The following is a 19,320-nucleotide window of genomic DNA, read 5'->3' as shown; positions in this document are numbered from 1 at the left end:
GTTTAATTAATAGTTAATTCAAGAAAGAAAACAAAGTATACCACATTATTTGCTAGGCAACGACAGATACATGAGGAACACTATAAAATACAACAGCATTCAACAAATGACCTACTTTAAAAAGTTCGCAAAAACCGCTTGCATAAAAGGTCAAAGAGAAGTACTATTTCAGCATTACAGATTTCTTCTGGGTTAAAGAATGACAGTAAAATTAGCTGCATATGTGACATTGCTATCATTATTCTAGAAGAGTCCTTGGTGCACACAGCCTCGTTAAAGATGATAATTGAAAATTGAAAAAACACCCAGTTTTCCTATATTATAAACAATACATTTTCCCAGAGAAAAACAACACATATAATGTGTAGTTTTTCTGACAGACCCCAGAAGCCCACAGAACTCACAATGTGGCTGAAAGTTTCAGTGCTTTGTTTTCCTTACCTATAAAATCAGAAATTGGCTTATCTCTAAGGTATTGTCCAGCTTTGACATTTGATTCTCTAACTCTAATTTTAACAGGGCTTTACAAACTTACGTTGCTTCTGTTGAAAATATTAATTAACAACAAAAGACGCATTTTCTTTTTATTTTCACAGTATCCCCAGTTTAAAGTTTCAATAAGATACCTGTGGGGGTTGCAGGCATAAGCAGAGTATGTTACATAACTACAGAATGAATTATGTTTAATGTTCATGTTAATTTGGATTTCTAAGACAGGGAAAAGATATTAGCAAATTCATTAATTAAAATCCTACTAATTATTTTTCACATTAAACTATAATTTATTAAAATGAAGCAACTCCAGATGAGAACTGTTATTCTGGGTACTAATTAGCTAGAAAGTGTACTCTTGCTTGGAATTTAATTTTGCTTTATTAACAATTCATGCTTAAGGTATTTGCTCTTGGCAGTTGTGTGCCAAAAGGTCTGCCCAGATGCCGATACTTGATGAATAGTTAGGAAATGGAAAAATGTGTGGGTTTAATAATTTTGAAAACTATTTGCAAGGCCTTTTAAAAAAACATTTTTATTATACCATATATACAAAAGGAAAATACTTAATTTTTTCTAAAAATAATGTTTCCTATTTTTATCCTAAAGATGTCCTCGGTGACATACTGCTGAAGAATTTCTATGCCAGTAACCCTGCTAGTCAAGACTGTTACATAACCAATAAGATTTCTTCTTTGGCAATTTAAAATACAAATCTCTCTAGAGGTATACATTTCCTTGAATCCAATCAGGTGATTTCATGTCACATTTCTGAAGCTGCTAAGTCACAGATACTCCCTCCATAAGGCCAAATCAATCTTTACTTCCCTTGAATAATAAGCACTTTAAAAATTACAATCGTGCCTCTTTATAGCACTTTGAGGAGTTTAGATCTGCTCCATGGAATTCCTTTCTTCTCAGCAGAAGAGCACGTCTAATTACCGGCACTTAAGACTATCTAAATCTTCCTTCATTTAAAATTCTCCTGGATAGAAAGTTATGAAAGTGGTTCAGCACACAGTACCAATGATTACCTCAAATTTGCTATACTTAAACCACTCTTTAGCAAAAAGCTACACAAATAATATTCTACAAATGCTAAAATGTACAATTAAGAGAAATCTCTTATTTAAGAATACAACTAAGTACTTTAAAACTAAATTTAAATTAATCAAGATGCAATTAGAATTTAATCGACCAAGTGATCTTCCATTTTAGCCCACTCACCTCTCCCGGGGAACAGCAAACCAGTACTCTGGCTGCTTTCGTCGTTTGCCATACTGCTGGACCATGGCTGCAGTGTGCGTGGCAAAGGATTTTCTCATTGGTTTTCCCACTTTAATGCATAAAAACATGGGTGGAGTCTTGCTTTTCTCTTCTTTTGAAGGAAGTATATCTGAATTACACATGAAAAAATATCTTCCTCAATATTGAAAATATTGGGGACAGTAAAACCTTTCAACTTACAAAGAATAGTGTCCAATGCCCTCTTAGTGATGGAAAATCAAAACATGGCAGAAACATTACGTGTCGTCATCACACTGGGACCTTCTTGAGCACAAAAGGAAACAGTTTTGGATGTTTCGAGTTGATCTAAATCACATGAGATGCTATGTATAGGGAATAAGCATAAAAACCAACTAAATAGCAAATAGTGGAGAATTATGACAATCCACAAGAATACAAATACATATTAATGAATGAATGATACTGAGGACCAAATCACATCATAATGCAATTCAGTTTAGAACTGAAATATCTTCAAAAATATTTAAACTCCTTTAGATTTAGAAATTCAAGGTAAAAAGGTTACTTTAAAGTTATTTTTAAAGCAAACAACTTTTGAAATAGAAATCTATGTCATACTTCAAGTTCCAAGATAGCATCTATTGCTATTTTTTTCCCAATTATAAATCCATCAGTAAAGATATACTCTATTGAGAAAACATTGTTCTCAGATGATTGTACTCCTTGTGCTATCTAGCACATGTGCATGTTTTAGAAAGGCAGCTATACAATAGAATATAAAGACATTACATGGCTTACCTTCAATGGGTACCTGAATTCTCTTTAACAGCCATAACTGGATTTCAGATTTATTATCCATTTGTGCGCCTTGACAGCTGTTGTCCAGAGTAGATTCCAAAGAGGAGTTTAAAGAGTCTTTACGCATATTTTCTTCTGTAGAATGGCCCAGTTGCAGTGAATGGGGCGCTCTCTCTTTCACCCAGGTTTTATCTAGCTCTTTATTGCCCTCAGCTGGGGACTCACCAGCCTGGGGAAGAGAACTACTAAGGGTGATGTCTATTCCCTCTGGCTCGATACTTTTGCCATCATTTAATTCTGCCTTCTGCAAGTTATCAGATAACTGTGAACCTTCTTTGTTTTTATTAAGGTAATATTCGATGAGTTTGACTTTATCTATATCTTCATGTATGTTCAGTGTGTTTTCCACCTGGCTTTCTGGGGAACCAGACTGCTTGTCCACCTCTGGCATTTTATCTTGCTTCTCACAGGTTTCTAAATCTAGGGTCCCCTTCAGTTCAGCATCACTTTCTGTTCCTGAAAAGTTCAGGGCTGACTGCATCTTCATTTCTGCAGCAGAGCTGATTATTTGTGACTTAGCCTTCCTGAGCTTCTCTGGATCAAGAGAAAGGCACTCCTTTGAGGTGTCTCTTTTGTCCATTCTGCTATCAGTTTGAGAAGAAAGTTCTTCCAGGTCAATGAAGTCATCATCTTCCCCTAAAAGAGAATTTTCTTTGGCTATAGATTCAAATGTAGTATGAGTGTCAGAAGGTTCCTTGCTGACTTTAATCACTGTGGCACATCCACGGGCTGCCTCCACAGATGATTCTGAGTTCTTTAACTTCGTTGACATGGAGCTGTCTGAGGGCTCTGTATGTGTGTGTTCTGTTGATGTCTCCAAAGGTCTTGTTGACTGGGGATCTGAAGTGATGGTTTTCTCTCCAATCTGCTGCCGTTTTTCCTTGTTGAGGGATTTGAACTTACTAAATGGGTTGATATCCTTTTCTGAAGCCAGGTCTTCCCATTCTCCAGGCCTGTACAGAGGACAAAGATCCTGAGGTAGGTCACTGTCGAGGAAAAAATGGTGGGTGCACATGGAATGTTAAAAACAAAACCAAAAACAAAACGGAGGAAAAGCAAAAACCAAAACAAAATCCAACTAAAAACCAAAATGTAAATATAGCACAACTTAAATTAATACTGAAATGATTTCACAATAAGAAAATGAAATCAAGAAATTGACTTCAAAATGAAACATAAATCAACTCTAAGAAGTGACAAAACAAAGAACCGTGAGTTACATATACTACTAAAAGCCATGAATGGTTTTTGAAGTCATTTATGAACATGGAGATGTCGCCCACCAGATTTGTAATGATGAAATAATATTTCTGATTTTCATGAAGAAAAGGACAAAGCAGAGGAAATGTTTTAATACTCTGACTAAAATTCTTTAAATATTCAAACTTTTTCCTTTTTATAAAATTGTACGTAAATCAACAACATTAATTTTGAATGGTTCATTGACTCAGTAGCTACTCGTTTAACTGCTCTGTAAAGTGACTGACCCTGAACTCTAATTTTGGGTTTCATGGCTTAAGATCTAATGCTTCCAATAACAGACATCCTTTCATTCCCAAGGGAGATGCAAGAGGAAGCTTCCACTATGATTGTGGCTATATAGCACACACTGATTTTTTAGAAAAGCAAATCAAATAAGCTCTTACATATAATACTTAGTTTAAATTTCTTAACTAAGTTTAAATTTCTTAACTTTTCATTTTATAACAATATTTCATTTTATGACAATGAGCAATTGGTTTATCGGCTGAAACATACTATCCTGTGCTGCAGTCAATTATTTTTCCTTAATAATGAATACTTACTAACCAGATTTGAGTTATACAAAAATACTGATTAAACATGTTTTCAAAAGTTTAAAATAATTGGTCAAAAAGCCTACATTTTAAATTATGACTGGAAATATCTAGAGTAATCCGTATTTTCACTTACCTTAGTGTCTATACTCAATTAAAACACAGAGGTATAAAAACTCTTTCTAAAAATGACATTTTCAGATTTCAGAAATACTTTTATTTTTAAAAAAGGCAGGTCATATGCAGGTAATACTTTATTATTCTGGTTTTGAAATAATTATGACAATAAAGCAACAAAGTACCAGGAAGTTCTCAAATTACAAGACTATCTCCCTAGTTATCTTTCAGATCACTTGCATGGAACATCTATGCTTTTTCCAATAGAAAATAAAAGCCTACATAATTGTTAGGCTCTGATAAATGCTCTAAAAGGGCTCTTTAATTCATAATTCATTTCAATTCAATAAGCATTCATTGAGCCCCTAAATGTCATATGCTAAAAAACAACTGTGACAGTGTCTGTTCTGTAGGAACCTGCATACACAAAAAAGTGATGTCCAACACTAGCGTGCATGAGATGTTAAAGATGCTTCAATCCTAGACAAGTGAATGTAATAATAAATAAATTAGTATAATTTCCCTTTCAGGACCCAAAATTTAATTTGGCATATTAAAGGTTATAGAAGTCCTGCAATGAAGAAACCCAGCTCTTCACGTACTTGGTTAATAAGCAAAACTTTCTTCCGTGAATATCCAACCCCTTTCTCATCTCTCCCTTATCTACCTAGCTTGACCCCCACAACACTCTAATCAGCTTCTTGTAATACTTTCTTCTCCACCCCTCCTTTCTTGTTCTTCTACCTAATCCATGCTGAGATTAATTTAGTCAACTGCTTTTTCTGCACTACAGCCGCCAAGCACTGCCGGGGCAAAGTACACAGTGGTGTCAACGGGTCTGCTGCTGCTTAATGTTTTCTAGACTCAGCCAGGCGCCTAATGATGATCAATAATCCTTTCAGTTGTTCCCTTCCCATTTCTGTGGCAGCTGAAGTAACAAAATGTCCTACACAGAAAGTACAAAGCAGAAGGATAGAGAGACTTTACACACACACACACATACACACACAAACTATTTGCACACTGCAGCTAGATAATTTGTACTTCTTGTTTTACCATACGGCTTTTAGTAATAATAAAATTTTAAGCTGTTTTAAACTTTTAAACAATTGAAGCATTCTGAAGTCAATACTAAGTTCATTTCACATTGATTCCACTCACATAATCTATTTTGCTCATTGATGCACATATTGCTCATTAGACTGGAAGTCTTTATATACCTGCATCCACAGCAGGAATCGGTGCATGACTCCGAAATAATTTTAACACATTAAGAGCCAATTCTTAACTCTTCTCTTTCCTTAGTCATGGCATGAGCCCTGTATCCTGGATCATTAAACACAATCTCACTATGAGAGAAATCTTTCTGTAAAGATATACCTTCCCTTTCTATTATTAAAAAGGATACTTAACAACCGAAGCTGAAGATGTGTAATAGATTTACTCCATTAGAAGTTATCACTGGGCAAGAAATGCCCTTATCTGCTTGGCTGTCCACTTCCAAACGCAACTATGTCTTTACCTATTCTTTTCTTCTTTCCTCTGGTCACAGAGAACACGATGTTCACTCCTTCTTTCCAAAACCAACTTCTCATTTCCTCTTCTCTGCCTGCATCTATTACCCAAGGCAGTTGAATACTCCCTCACATGGTTCTCATGGAATGCTGTGTGGATTTTTATGCATACAATGACATTTAACGACAACTTCTGAACACCTGCCTGTTGTACCCAGTAGACTGCAGGCTCCACAAGGGCAGGGGCCAAGACCCGCTCATCTTCATATCCTGCTTTACACAAGAAGCATGAACTAAGATGCATTTGAAGCCACAATATGCATGAATAACTAGATTCCCACAAAACAGTGAACAGAGTTCGGATATGAATTAAAGGTTCAAATAATAACAGCCTACACTTATTAGGCATCAGACTGTTTTCTAAGAGTTTTGGTATATCAATACACTTAGTTCTTACAACAGCCCTATATAAGCTAAAGAATACTATTAATTCATTTTACAATGAGAAAACTGAAGCTTGAGATTGAGTAACTCATGCAGGCCATGAAGCTTTCAGTGGCAGAGCCAAGGTAACCCAGGCAGTGTGGCTCCTGACCTAATGACCACACAGGACTGCCTCCAAACCCTGTCACTTGAATACTTCTGACAGAATTTAGAAACTACCTCAGTGCTCATGCTCTGGTAGTAGCTTCAGTGGCTTGGAGCTGGGCGAAGACCGAGTGGATCAGATGCAAAGGACTTTAAGAGTCCAGGGAAACATGCTGAGGACTTTGTGTCTGGGTTAATTCCCTAGGTATCTTCCCTTCGTTTCATGAGTCCCAAGAATCAGTTTCCATTTGCATAGTTAAGACCTACCACTTTGCCCCTACCTTCCTATCACTAAGGGTTTCTCAAGATTTTTACTGCTAGCATATACGCAGAAACAGACACACTGACAAAGCGACAGTAAGAATCAGATTATCCCTATAAATGAATCAATTCCCTGAGCTTTATTAACCCTCTTTCTTTTCCTGGGGAGCTTCCTTCTCTTTTATACAAAAAATAAAAATAGAAATAAAATCCCCTAAATCAAACTGCACAACTCGAAGAACACCTCAGTTTTACAAGGCAAAAAATAATCAGGACTAAAGCAATATTCATCTACATTTCAGAGACAAAACGAACCAGCATTACTCCCTCTTCCCACCACGTAAGGCAGCCTGGCCTACTACATGGGCCATAGCCGCCGCTGCATCCACTCGAATCTCTCTGCAGGATATGAGTTGGGCGGACTGTCAACCTGAGAATCTGGACAAAGACCATAACTCTGCTTAACAATTATACTGAGAGGAGAACGTTATTACTGGTAATCAGACTAAAGTTCTTTCAGAGAAACTTCATTTCTTCTTTCATAAATTCATTAAGAATATCCATTTCATTTCAGAAAAATAAGCCAAACAAATAGCATTTCTATGTGCTGGCTTGTTTGCTTTTCTCTTTTCATTTTTATATGTCCAACTCTTTCCTATCATTGGCTTTGTCTTTCCATTTCCTCTCATTTTTCTATTCTTTTCAATTTAGTGCACAAATCTCCCACCTTCAAATTCACTTCTACATGATCTCTCGCTCCTGCCAATGCCCTCATTTTTTAATTGCATTTAATTCTTCCAAGACGTTTTCTTTTCTGATAAACAAGAAATGTCTCTTACGATGGCAAGGCATCTTTGATCTTCATGTGGGAAATGTCATTGTAGAGGGCAATGGAAACCACCTCTTCCATGGGGCAAATGAGGCCGTACTCTTCACACCCATTTTCAATGACCAGGGGGTCAGACTTGTGAGGGTCAAACATGATGTTGTTAGGCGTGACAATCATGACGCCTCCGACCACACCCTGCAGGAAAAAATGGGCAGGACAGAATCAACTACAGGCAGAAATGCAACCACCACAGCTTTCATGAACTCACGTTGCTTTTCCATTGACTTTGGAGAACCATAGTATCCTACATGATAACCACATCCCCTTTAAGAGGGCTGGAAAAACAGGCTGAAGAAATACAATGTTAGATACTGTGTCACGAGGCGGAGAGAACAGCCTGGCCTCACTGTGGCAATCAACTGAGCCTGCTTCTGGCACAGTGGCTGCTACAACACAATTGTGGTGAGATCGTGGGTTACACATGTATGTCTCTTATTCTCCAATTCTCTGTCTGTACAATGAAAAGGGCTGTCCCAGGTGCTTTCTCGATCAAGAACTGGGTTCTTTACGATTCACTCAGCACATATTCACCACGTGTCCAAACAGGTATAGTACTGTGCTGAAGGGGCAGCTGTCTTGGAGACACGTTGCCAAAGAACAGTTCTAATATTTCTAACATGTTTAGAAAGCAATCCAGCAAAATTTGAACAAATAACATGAAGTTTTTGCAGCCAGAAATGAACATGCTGACTCATGTAAATTAAAAGCAAAAAAACCAGCACTTTGATGGGAACTTAAAAGTCTGAGGTTTGGTCAGTTTATATTATATATTTTGATATATAATATAAAGTATATTATCTACCAGAAATAGCAGGATACAGATGGCTCCCATTAGGTAAATAATTTGTTCTGTACTCTTAATGACTTAAGTGATTGATCATCAAGTTTTGCATCTCAGGCATTACTTACTCTTGGTTGCAAAAGTTATAAGTCCATATATAAATAATGTGGTTTCCTATCATTTAGAACCTGGCATGAAGTCTCTACTATGAACACAGGAATTCAATTTATATCAACATAACTCTTTCTTCAGAGGCTCACTAAAAGTTGAATTTGTTCTTTGTAAAAAACACCAACAACCAAAAAACTAAACACATTACAAAAGACATTGTTAATACCAGAGTCTCCAGCAGCAAATGGGTTGAGAACTTACCATTTTCCAGGTTAGGTGCTAAGCTCTTTACATGAATTCTCTCTTTCAATTACCATACCCTACTAGTTAAATTTTATTCTTGTTCCAATTTTACAGATAAGAAAAATGTAAGCTTAGGAAATTTAAATACTTTGCCATGGTCTCAAAGCTAGTGGGTTGCAGAATTGGAATTTAAATTCAGCAAGTCTGACTCCAGCATTTGCTGTTAAACATAAACTAAACTGTCTCCCTAACAATTTATAGGCCAAAAACTAAAAGATAAAATGATAAATCCAGGGTCACAAAGAATCCCTCAATGAGCAAAGTGTCAGGTATCTAACAAGGGAAAACAAAATGGACACTTGTGAGATCTCAAGCTGAAACTTCGGGTGAGATATTTTAATGTAGTCTGCCTTTGGTAATTTGGAACCTAGTTTAGTTTTCTATAGATTCCAAGAAAAGGAAACACATTACATTGTCATATACCTTTCCATCGGTGAAATAGCGACAATTCATTTTTAAAAATTTTACGACGCCTGGCTCATCTTCTTCTGAAGTGGATGATAAGACTCTTTCAATGGGTTTTATGGCCTTTCTTGCTAAGTCAGCATCCTTTAGAGAGCAAAAATTTCCAAAATCAAATAGAAGCATTTTTTTCAAAACAGATTATTTAGATAAATGAAGCCACATAACTTTCCTGTAAGTAACCTGTCTCTAACTTGAACATAAAAAGGCAAATATCTTTCATCATTTACAAATATCACATATATAAGTATCCAAATCAAACTGAAAAAATTTTTAAAGTGCATATGTATTAACTCATAAAAATGGCTCATCAAATGTCCTAACTGACTCATAGCCTAAATGAAAATAATCTAAATGAAAGAATTCATATTCATGGATCAAATTCTTTAGAAAAAGGACTAAAAGTAGTATAAATAAATTATCAGTCTCGTTGAGAGTTTAATTTCATGCTTTTAAGCAAATAAAGCACATGTTTTTGCCTTTGATATTTTAAGTGTGAACTGAACAGGTTTCTTTTGGATAAAATGCATTCTCTCAACTAATGACAAATTAACTTCATCCCTTTAGGGGGGAACTTCAGATGAACTCTTGTGAAAAGATAACATATAGAATTCTATAGCACAATATAGTCTTGACAAATATGAACTTCAGTGCATGAAAGACATACATACAGGCAGTTTATCATATTCTGCATCTGATGATGAAGGAGAGACAGTAGCACCAGGACTGGATGATGATAACTTTAAGGTACTGGAAGGAAAGTTGGCATCTGGCACAAAAAGAACCTTAGAATCAGAAAGAAAAGCTAGATGAGTGCCAAGAGTCAGGCAAACCACTAAGCAATATGAAGAGCAGTTACTCTCTGCACAGTATCATGTTAGGTGCATGACTAAGATCTAGTTGACTTTCACAGAACTCATAAGTAACTTGGGGTCTTCTAGACTAATCCATGAAACGATATTCAGCAATATGAATGTGTGCAGTGCAAAGGGTACCAAACACACTTGTAGACACTACAGAAACTCACAAAAGGGGAGAGCAACATGGGTATTTTGCACAGGCCATGTGAAGCATGTGGTGCCAATGAAGCCTTGAACAGTACATAGCATTTGGATAGAGAGAAAAGAGTCTTCCAGAGAAGGGTACTAATGATATAAAGGAATAGAGGAGAGAGAAGCATGGTGTGCTTCTAAACATAACTGTGTCAGGGAGAAATGAAACAAACCCAGACTTGCTAATTTGAGGCAGGCCTTGAGTGTTAATGCAGTAAGGTCCTTATATGACAAACTATAAAAGGTAATATCAATGATCTCAATACCTTCTCTTCCATCACTATCTGGGTTATCCAAAAACAAAAATAAAAATACTCCAAAATTGTACAAAGTAGCCTCCTTCAGCAAAATGTTCTGGTTCCAGAAATGTTATCATGATCCTGTCATTCTATTATGTTATCATGATCCTTTTAATGAGACATGCTACATTTTGGCATATATCATATATAATCTTAAAGTGATGACCTCTAATGTTTTAAAGCAGAATTCAGAGCTAACTATATAACGGCTGTTCAATATTGTTATTCATTCACCCCTCCAGTCCTACTCCTGTTTTACCTTATTTAAATCTCTCTTCAATCCAAAAAAAAATTGAGGCAACAACAAAGGACACATTAAGATAAAAGTGGGAATGTCAACATGAAGGAGAGATAAAATAAGGACTGATTACTGTTGAAAATCTGTGCTCCAAAATTACTCTCATTCAGAGGTGGGTCATAAAACTGGCTCTGAAGCATCAAAAAATCTAGAGACAGATTTTAGTTCAATAAGCTCCTATGTAACCTCCTTTGAAAATCATCTTCAACATATGTGGTCCATCAGTCACCCAGCCATACCAGTATTCTTTCCTACCTCAAGGTGACCATCAACTCACTCTCTAGAAAGGTGAGTGTCAAATATTCTGAAACAAGAGCAGATAAAACCAGTTTTGACTTATCAGATCTACTGATAAGAGAGAGATGCCTATCTCTCCAAGCACCAAGACAGACTACTTAAAAATCCTCAAAAGCAAAATATCATCTACAGTTTTTGAAAGCCCCTCAATCACTTTCACTCTTCTCAATTCTTTATTTTTGCCAGCCAAATCAAGAACATAGCCAGGTCTTGGGATAACTAACAGCACATAACTGTTAAGTTATATGAGGGCTGGCAGTACAACAAAGACTAGAAGGATATCTGAGATAATGCAGCCCAACCCTAAATTTTAGAGATTAGGAAACCGAAGTCCAAAAAAGAAAGTTACTTGCCTAAATCAAATAGCTACTCCAAGGCCAAAAGAAACAAAGTTTTGGAAGCACCTATTTCTGGCATTTTTAGCCCCACAGTAGGCACATTTATACAGTCATACCTCCTGTTGGCTACTGGACCTTAATCCAGTACCAATAAACTACTTTGTTTAGGACTTACTAAAAAAAATAAGAAATCACCCTAAATTATTTTACTAAGTTCTAGTAACTACAATCTTCAGACTTGAATTAGTAAATACATGCGCCTAGGTTCTCTGCTATCCATCAATTCCACAATGAAAAAGGTTCCTGGACCCAGTTCAACATGAAGGGCAGGGCTCCCCTCACACCAACAAACAATTCTCAGACACGAGCAGGGTATCCAAGAATTCAACTCAATTCTGACACTACCCCCAAATAGCATCAGATTCCACAAGTTAAGGGTTTAGTCCTATAAGACTGTCCCCCACCTCTACCACATACACACACACTTCAGACACCAGCCTCAAGCCCAGGTTCTCACCTGTGCTTCTGACCAACCAGCTAAAACTGGAGGTTCCAATGACACCCTCCAACTCTGAATTCCTACCCTCTTCAACTCACAATGCCAATCACAAATCCAGGTTGTCACCTGTACTTCTTGCCAACGGGCTATAAATCAGAGGTTCTCACAGCCCTCTCCTTGGTTTCAATTAATTAGCTAGAACGACTTATAGAATTAAGAGAAACATGTTACTTACCAGATCACTGGTTAATTATAAAAAGACATAACTCAGGAATAGCTGCATGGAAGAGATGCATTGGGCAAGGTATGGGCAAAGGGTGTAGAGCTTCCATGTCCTTTCCAGGCTCGACACTCTCCCCAAATCTCCTTGTGTTCAACATCCTAAAGGCTCTCCTAAACCCCATCCTCTTGGGGCTTTCTGGAGGCTCCATTACATAGTCATGATTGACTATATCATTGGCCATTGGTGATTGATTCAATCTCTAGCACCTCTTTCCTCCCTGGAGGTGGGAAGGGGAACAACTGACTGAAAGTTCCAACCTTCTAATATTATGGTTGGTTTTACTGGCAACTAGCTTCCATCCCTATTGCTTTCCAAAGTCACCTCATTTGCATAACAAAAGACATTTTTTTACCACTCTCAACACTTGGAAAATTCCAAGAGTTTCAGGAGCTGTGAGCCAGAATTGTGGAGGAAGACCAAATATAAATGAGAAATATATTTTGGTCATTCGATTACCAAAATGTACTTCTTTTAAATCACAATATTGCACACATCATGCAGCAAGATTATAAGTATCCCCTCCCCCCCAAAATTGAAATCTATTTATTAATTGTCCTAGAGATGAAAATTTATTAATTTTTAAAAAGTTTCAATTCACATTTCCCCTCAATTACCTGGGACTGGCAGTATCCTAATTTCTCCTTTTGACAAAGACATAAATACCAAAAGCACAATCGTACAAATTGGCCACCTATAGCCTATTGGCTTCATGTGCTGCCCTTGAAAGAAATGCAGAGAATAACACCACTGCCAGAATAAAGTTATACTTAAAACTAGCAGTATCTATCCTGAAGGAATTAAATGTCACTGTAACATAGAGACGCAGGAAGATGCTCTAGTAAGTCAACAATGAAACCAGAATGTGCTCATGGCAACCAAGCAACTCTATGAATGGGACTGAAAACTTGGCCTCAGCTAAGATCTGCCAATGACTGTGTCATTTACATTTATTGGCTAAATGTAGTTTCCAAGTAAAGATAGAAGGGCATATTATCATGTAGAAAGCCTTAAAAATTATTTTGCTGGATTAACCTAGAGTGGTAATATTACACAAATTTGTCAGTTTCATTCAGTTTAACAAATAAAATACTAAAATCTGAAAAATAATTGTGTGGCCTTTTCTTGATGGTCCTGCTGAATGTCTCTGCCTATAGCTGAACTATTTTTGTCAAAATGGTATAAAAACAAAAATTCTGCTTAATTTAAAATAGAACAATGGCCATAATGTACCCCAGAAGCGTACTAAACTGAAACTTAGAATTCCAAATTAAACATTCTAGGAATATCTGTATGATATTCTACAGAGAAAGTCACATTATTTAACTTCTTTTGAGGCCCTAGGAAACATCTACAACATAAACAACTAATGATAAGTAAACTTAATCATTTGCAAAGCACTCATCTCTGAACAATTCACAAATACGAGGATGCTTTCAGAATTACTGGATCTAAAGGACAGGAAAGACTGGACCAATGCACATTATCACTGATGATAATCCTGTGGTACTAACAGTGATGCATTAAAAATGTCAATAAAAGATAAATGAAAAATTTCTAAAGTATTATTCAACAAGAAAATCGTTACCTGGCCTGGAACAATAGTATGTGTGAAAAGTTTATTCAGTTCCACTAATTTATTGGGAGTGATGTTAAACTTCAGTGCTATGGAGTTTAGAGTGTCCTGGCTTCCAGCCTAGAATAATCCAACAAAGAAGATTCAATATATAAAGCAAGAAGAAACAAAATTTCCTTTTGATAGACATTAATCTATTTGTGATACGCATGAATAAAAGAGTATTACATACAACTAGGTGTATTATGAAATAAAGTAAATACATTCCCAATTTTTAAGAAAAAATATTTTAAGTGTTATCCATTTCTGGGCTTCTTTATTTTCAATTTCGCTGCTCACTAATAGATTTCTAAACTTACTTTGGTGCAACTTAGGTATATAGAGTAGAGGTTCATATGATATAAAACTGTATGAAGAAAAGAAATAAAACATACACACAGTACCACCCAGAGAGGAAAATAGGACTATTTACTTTCTCTTTTCGCATTTTTCTGTCTACTTGTCTCTTCACTACACTATAGGCTACTGGATGGTGGCCTGTTAATGGTCATTTTCCCCCATAGTGCCTGACATATAGAAAGTATTTGATGAATGAATACAGTAAAAGACAGAGAAATCTGAAAGAAATTCGGATTAGCTACCAGTAGTTGTTTACTGTCATTAAAATGATAATTTCCCATGGTCAGTCAAATAAGTTTTATGTATTTATAAAACTTGTGATATATGTCCCAGGTGTATACTTTTCTTTTTTCTCTAATAGAGAGGGACAAGGAATAAAGAGGGAAATGAGAAGACGTGAAAATTAACAGTAAAAAAGTTCCACTCCCAAAAAAGTCTGCTGCCTCTGGTCAGGTCAATATCTCAAGAAACTCCCTATCCAGGGAGTTTGGTGGAACTTGGTGGGAGCTCATGCTGGTGAATGTCACTGAAAAGTTGCCATTTACAGCCCTGGGTCAAGACTGGTGGCTGTCTCTATAAGCAGAACTGTCTCCACCAGGTGAGCCTTGAAGTACGTGGAGACTTGAGGTAGCTGCAGGAGACTGTGGACTAGTGAAAGATAGGTATAGAACGAACCTCATCAGTACCCTCAGTATCAAAAACCCAGCTAGATGAACTGTCTCGGCTAATTAAGTTCATAAGTACAGATTATACTAAAATTACTTTAAAGAATTTGTAGAACAGATTAGGATATAAATACATGTATTTTTTAAAATTATTGAAAACAACAAAATATGCTCCAATCTCTACCCTGGACAAAATTATCTCTACTAAAACTTTAAAAATAAAAGTGTTAAAATACATTTTTTTCAATTTTTAGATATTTACATAATATTTTCAAATGCAAGGGTTTTCAGAATTTAGAATCAGTATGAGACAGATTTCTCAACACAGACCACCACCAGACGGTTGGCTCTGAATTCGGATCTGCCACTTGCTAGCTGTGTGACCTTGGGTCATGTAATTAAGTTCTCTGGGTTTCGGTTTCTTCATCTATCAAATAGAGATAATTGTAATTTCTGTTTTACAGCAGTTAATTCGTGGCAAGTGATTGATAAATTCACTTCATGTTTTTATGAAAAAAACTTATAGAACATACAGTGTATAGGGAGTTAAGGAGAGGAGGAAATCAACCTGGAGTTAGGACATAAGGGTAAGACATACATCTAGAACCAGGTCACAGACTTTGGGAGGGATTCTGGTATCATTAAATGTTTGAAACTAAATAGAATGATTGAATATCTACAGCTCAGGAGCAATATAAGCAATCTGGTAGGTGCTAGTATGGTTCTCTAAATAAAGAATCATCTTTTATTTCTGATGAAGTCCACAAAATAACTTACCAAGTAAAACTAATCTCCACAACATAAATGAAACAGGGGGGCATACTTGCATTACCAATTTGACCACCTGTTTATATGAATTTATTAGGGGGTCGATTTTTATTCTCACTGCATTGCTTAATATATGCTATGTGAAGCATCTAGCAAACAAAACCTCTCATTTCTTTGAAGAGGCCTGTGAATAATACTACTGGATGCATACACGGCTTTAGAATCTTGTTATTAATGACAAATAATCCAACATTTTTTGAGTATCTACTATTAGGTAAGGCACTGTGCTGGGTGTTATGGGATCGACAACACTATAAGAGACAGTGGTAATGTGAGATATATAATCACCCCAAATCCTTTCTATAAAGAACTAAGCCTATAAACCACAGAAAGATGTTTAGAGATGTTCACAGAGCGCTATGCATGAAATGGCTGTGCCAGGGCTCTTCCCTGTGACTGTACAGAGACTTGGAGAAGGTTTACTACTCCAAAAGAAACTCCAGGGAGGAACTGGGTCTTATTGCCTACCTTATATAGAGACTGGCATGGCACATAAACAATCAGTGGAAAAGTATACATGAGGAGAACACAACCAGGCAATGGCAACAGCACTTAATTTCTTCTTAGAAGTCAGAGAACACTCCTCAACAATGTTATTTCAATGTGAATTAAAACAAATCTATGACTGAGTAGTCCACTTTGTGCCAGGCCTGGAATAAACAGACACAGCTCCCGGTTTCCAGGAGCTCATGGTGAAGTGAGAGAGATGAGCGCATGCCACATAATGTGGAGATGCAGTAATAGACACAAGCACAGCATTATTCGTCTACTGATTCAATAATATGGAGGTCTACCCCCTGCAAGCACCAGCAATACAATGGTGACCAGAAAGGGGTCTAGTCTCCCCATGAGTATATGAATTAAAGCATAAGATAGACATTAACATAATAACTCTAGTGAATCACTAATATTAAACTGAGATAAATTAAGTAAAGGAACACAATTCTGTGAAAGAATAGAAAAGATCTGGCCTAGACTTGCTCGATGGTCACAAAAGGTAAGAATGAACATAGAGAGTTATGAGAAGAAGATGAAAAGATAAGGTTCTGGCTTGCAGAAAAGTATGGATGATGGAGCCACTGCTTCCTGAGAAAAGACCAAGCATAGAGGTCTAAGTGGATATGTTGAGTAGGCAACTCGGAAAGCATGTCTGAGACCTAAAATTGGTTATCACTGGCATATGGCAGGTAATTCAAGTCACAGGTTTACATGAGATTGTCCAGGGAGAAAACATGGAGGGAAGAGAAATGAACTATAACAGATCTAATGGGTACACAAGAGGGATGCAGCTAAGGGGCAGGATGTGTCAGGGAGAAATGTTAGGTAAATTTAGTAGTATTAACAAACATTTAGACTTCCTATTTATACTTACAGTATATTCCATAGTACCATGGGGCTTCTGAACCACCATCTTCTTCTCTTTTTTATCATGTGTTTTGTTTTGATTGTCATCTGAAGAATAAAATGTATTTAATGAATAATTTCATTTTCAGGAGTTGAAGACAGGGTATTCTACCATATATTAAAACCCACTGTCAAACTGACTAAAAAAAGACACTAATAGAAGAAAGGACCAAGGGCATAGACAATACTCCTAAAAAAAATACTATTCATCAATGAACACTTGAATAAATAATTAATAACTATAATCAAATAGTACAAATAACGGTGAGGAAATGTTTTATAGTTATTAAAGAAATAGTTTAAATGATAATGTCTAAAGCTAGTACAGTCATATGAATGATGTATAACGTAAATCAGTACACCTCTTTTAGAAAGAGATTTGTCAAAATGTAATACCATAAAAATGTTCATTCTTTGTCAGTAATCCTTAGGAATTTATACTAAGGAAAATTTCAAAAGCAGAACAATGCTATATATTACAGCATATAGTTACTGCAATATTACTTATAATAATGAAAATTTGGAAATATATATATGTCCAACAATCTCTTAAGTTGCACCATTCATTTTTCTGTTTTGTAGGTCAAAACTGGTCATCTTAATAATTTGGCAGCTGCATATGACTGAATCTAATTTTTATGGTTAAATATATCTAAATATAATCAACCAAGATATTGAAAACCAGAGAGACATATTACATTGGATAAAAATTCAAGTGACAGAAAGTATATAAAATTGAATTAACTATGAAAAGATACTCTAACTCGTATGTGGTCAGAAAAATGCAAATTAAGGTATAATTTTACACCTATTATCATGGCAAAAATCAGAAATATGGATTATTGTATATTTAAAGTAGATGCACACAAAACTACACACATTGTTCAAGGTCACATCCAAATAAAAGCCTATACACACTCAATACAATAGAATGGTGTGGAGTGGGGAAAGACGTGAAAGTGGGGATGAGGACACAAAGGAATTAATGAATAAATAACAAGGAGCCCATTTTGACCATTGGTGACATATCAAGAACTGAGAAGTGTGAACAATTAACACAGGGCCCTAAACTGAGATCCTACAACTTCCCCACCCCCTATGCCCCACACATAGATCAGTGTTATCATTTCATCTATGTAACAAATAGAGATGTACTGGCTGAGAACAGGAAGGTAATGGAAACATAAAAATAGTTAATTCACATGGAATTTATCTCCCTTTTAAATATGTCTTTATTATTTAAAATTAAAAACTAAGGGGAAAAAGTAATAGATGCTTCCATTAGTGTCCTTTATTAGTCATTTGCATGTTCAATCAGATCCATTCAGAAAACTAAAGAGACCCTGAAAATCCCTGTAGGCCAGGGGTCCCAAACCGGTATTTGTCATACCCATCTGAGGCCCATTAAGAACCAGGTCGCACAGCTGGAGGTGAGCAGTGGGCCAGCATGAGAGAAGCTTCATCTGTATTTGCAGCCACTCTCCAGTGCTAGCATCACTGCCTCAGCTCCACCTCAGAACATCAGGTATTAGATTCTCATAGGAGCACTGGTCCTTGGTACCAGAAAGTTTGGGGACGGCTGCTCTAGACGATAAAAAATGACCTCCCTACTTTCAGGTGGCCACATCTAAATGACTTCAGGAAGATGAGACTACTGACTGTTTTTTAGATTTCTAGATCTCCAGATTCTGTAGATCAGGAAATTCTACAGCCTATTTAAAAATGCAATCATAGTATTTTACAAACCTTATGCTCTAAATGGTGCTCACTTCTTTTAATATCTCAGCTCCATTCTCTTTGTCCCACATTCCTGCCCCTCTGTCACCATAAACAACTGTCACTTTCCATCCTCTTGCTTTCACAGCAGTCTCTTCACATCCTTTTGTATGTGCTTCCTATTTCTAGAGCCTAAGCTTTCTCCCACCTGTGGCAGCTTCAGGTACACACCCTTCCATAAGCTGTGCA

At 36.4% G+C, this 19,320-nt stretch overlaps 1 protein-coding gene across 8 annotated transcripts in view; it reads right to left on the bottom strand.

Annotated features, from left to right (window-relative positions):
• NCOA7 (nuclear receptor coactivator 7) overlaps positions 1 to 19,320 on the bottom strand; it is a 123,607-nt gene that overhangs the window by 35,849 nt on the left and 68,438 nt on the right. For 4 of the 8 annotated variants that reach the window (XM_039854843.1, XM_039854842.1, XM_039854841.1 and 1 more), the window contains exons 4-10: positions 17,324 to 17,403; positions 14,072 to 14,179; positions 10,092 to 10,205; positions 9,382 to 9,507; positions 7,714 to 7,898; positions 2,539 to 3,584; positions 1,720 to 1,888 (exon numbers count right to left, since the gene is read on the bottom strand). In XM_039854843.1, the coding sequence (XP_039710777.1) occupies positions 1,720 to 1,888; positions 2,539 to 3,584; positions 7,714 to 7,898; positions 9,382 to 9,507; positions 10,092 to 10,205; positions 14,072 to 14,179; positions 17,324 to 17,403 (1,828 nt within the window). The remainder of the gene's footprint in view (positions 1 to 1,719; positions 1,889 to 2,538; positions 3,585 to 7,713; positions 7,899 to 9,381; positions 9,508 to 10,091; positions 10,206 to 14,071; positions 14,180 to 17,323; positions 17,404 to 19,320) is intronic. The other 4 variants (XM_039854846.1, XM_039854847.1, XM_039854848.1 and 1 more) reach the window with 3 other exon arrangements.

Source organism: Pteropus medius, unplaced genomic scaffold (genome assembly GCF_902729225.1).
Source record: "Pteropus medius unplaced genomic scaffold, Ma_sr-lr_union100, whole genome shotgun sequence".
NCBI lineage: Eukaryota > Metazoa > Chordata > Mammalia > Chiroptera > Pteropodidae > Pteropus > Pteropus medius.
This window is presented reverse-complemented; position numbering and strand designations above follow the sequence as displayed.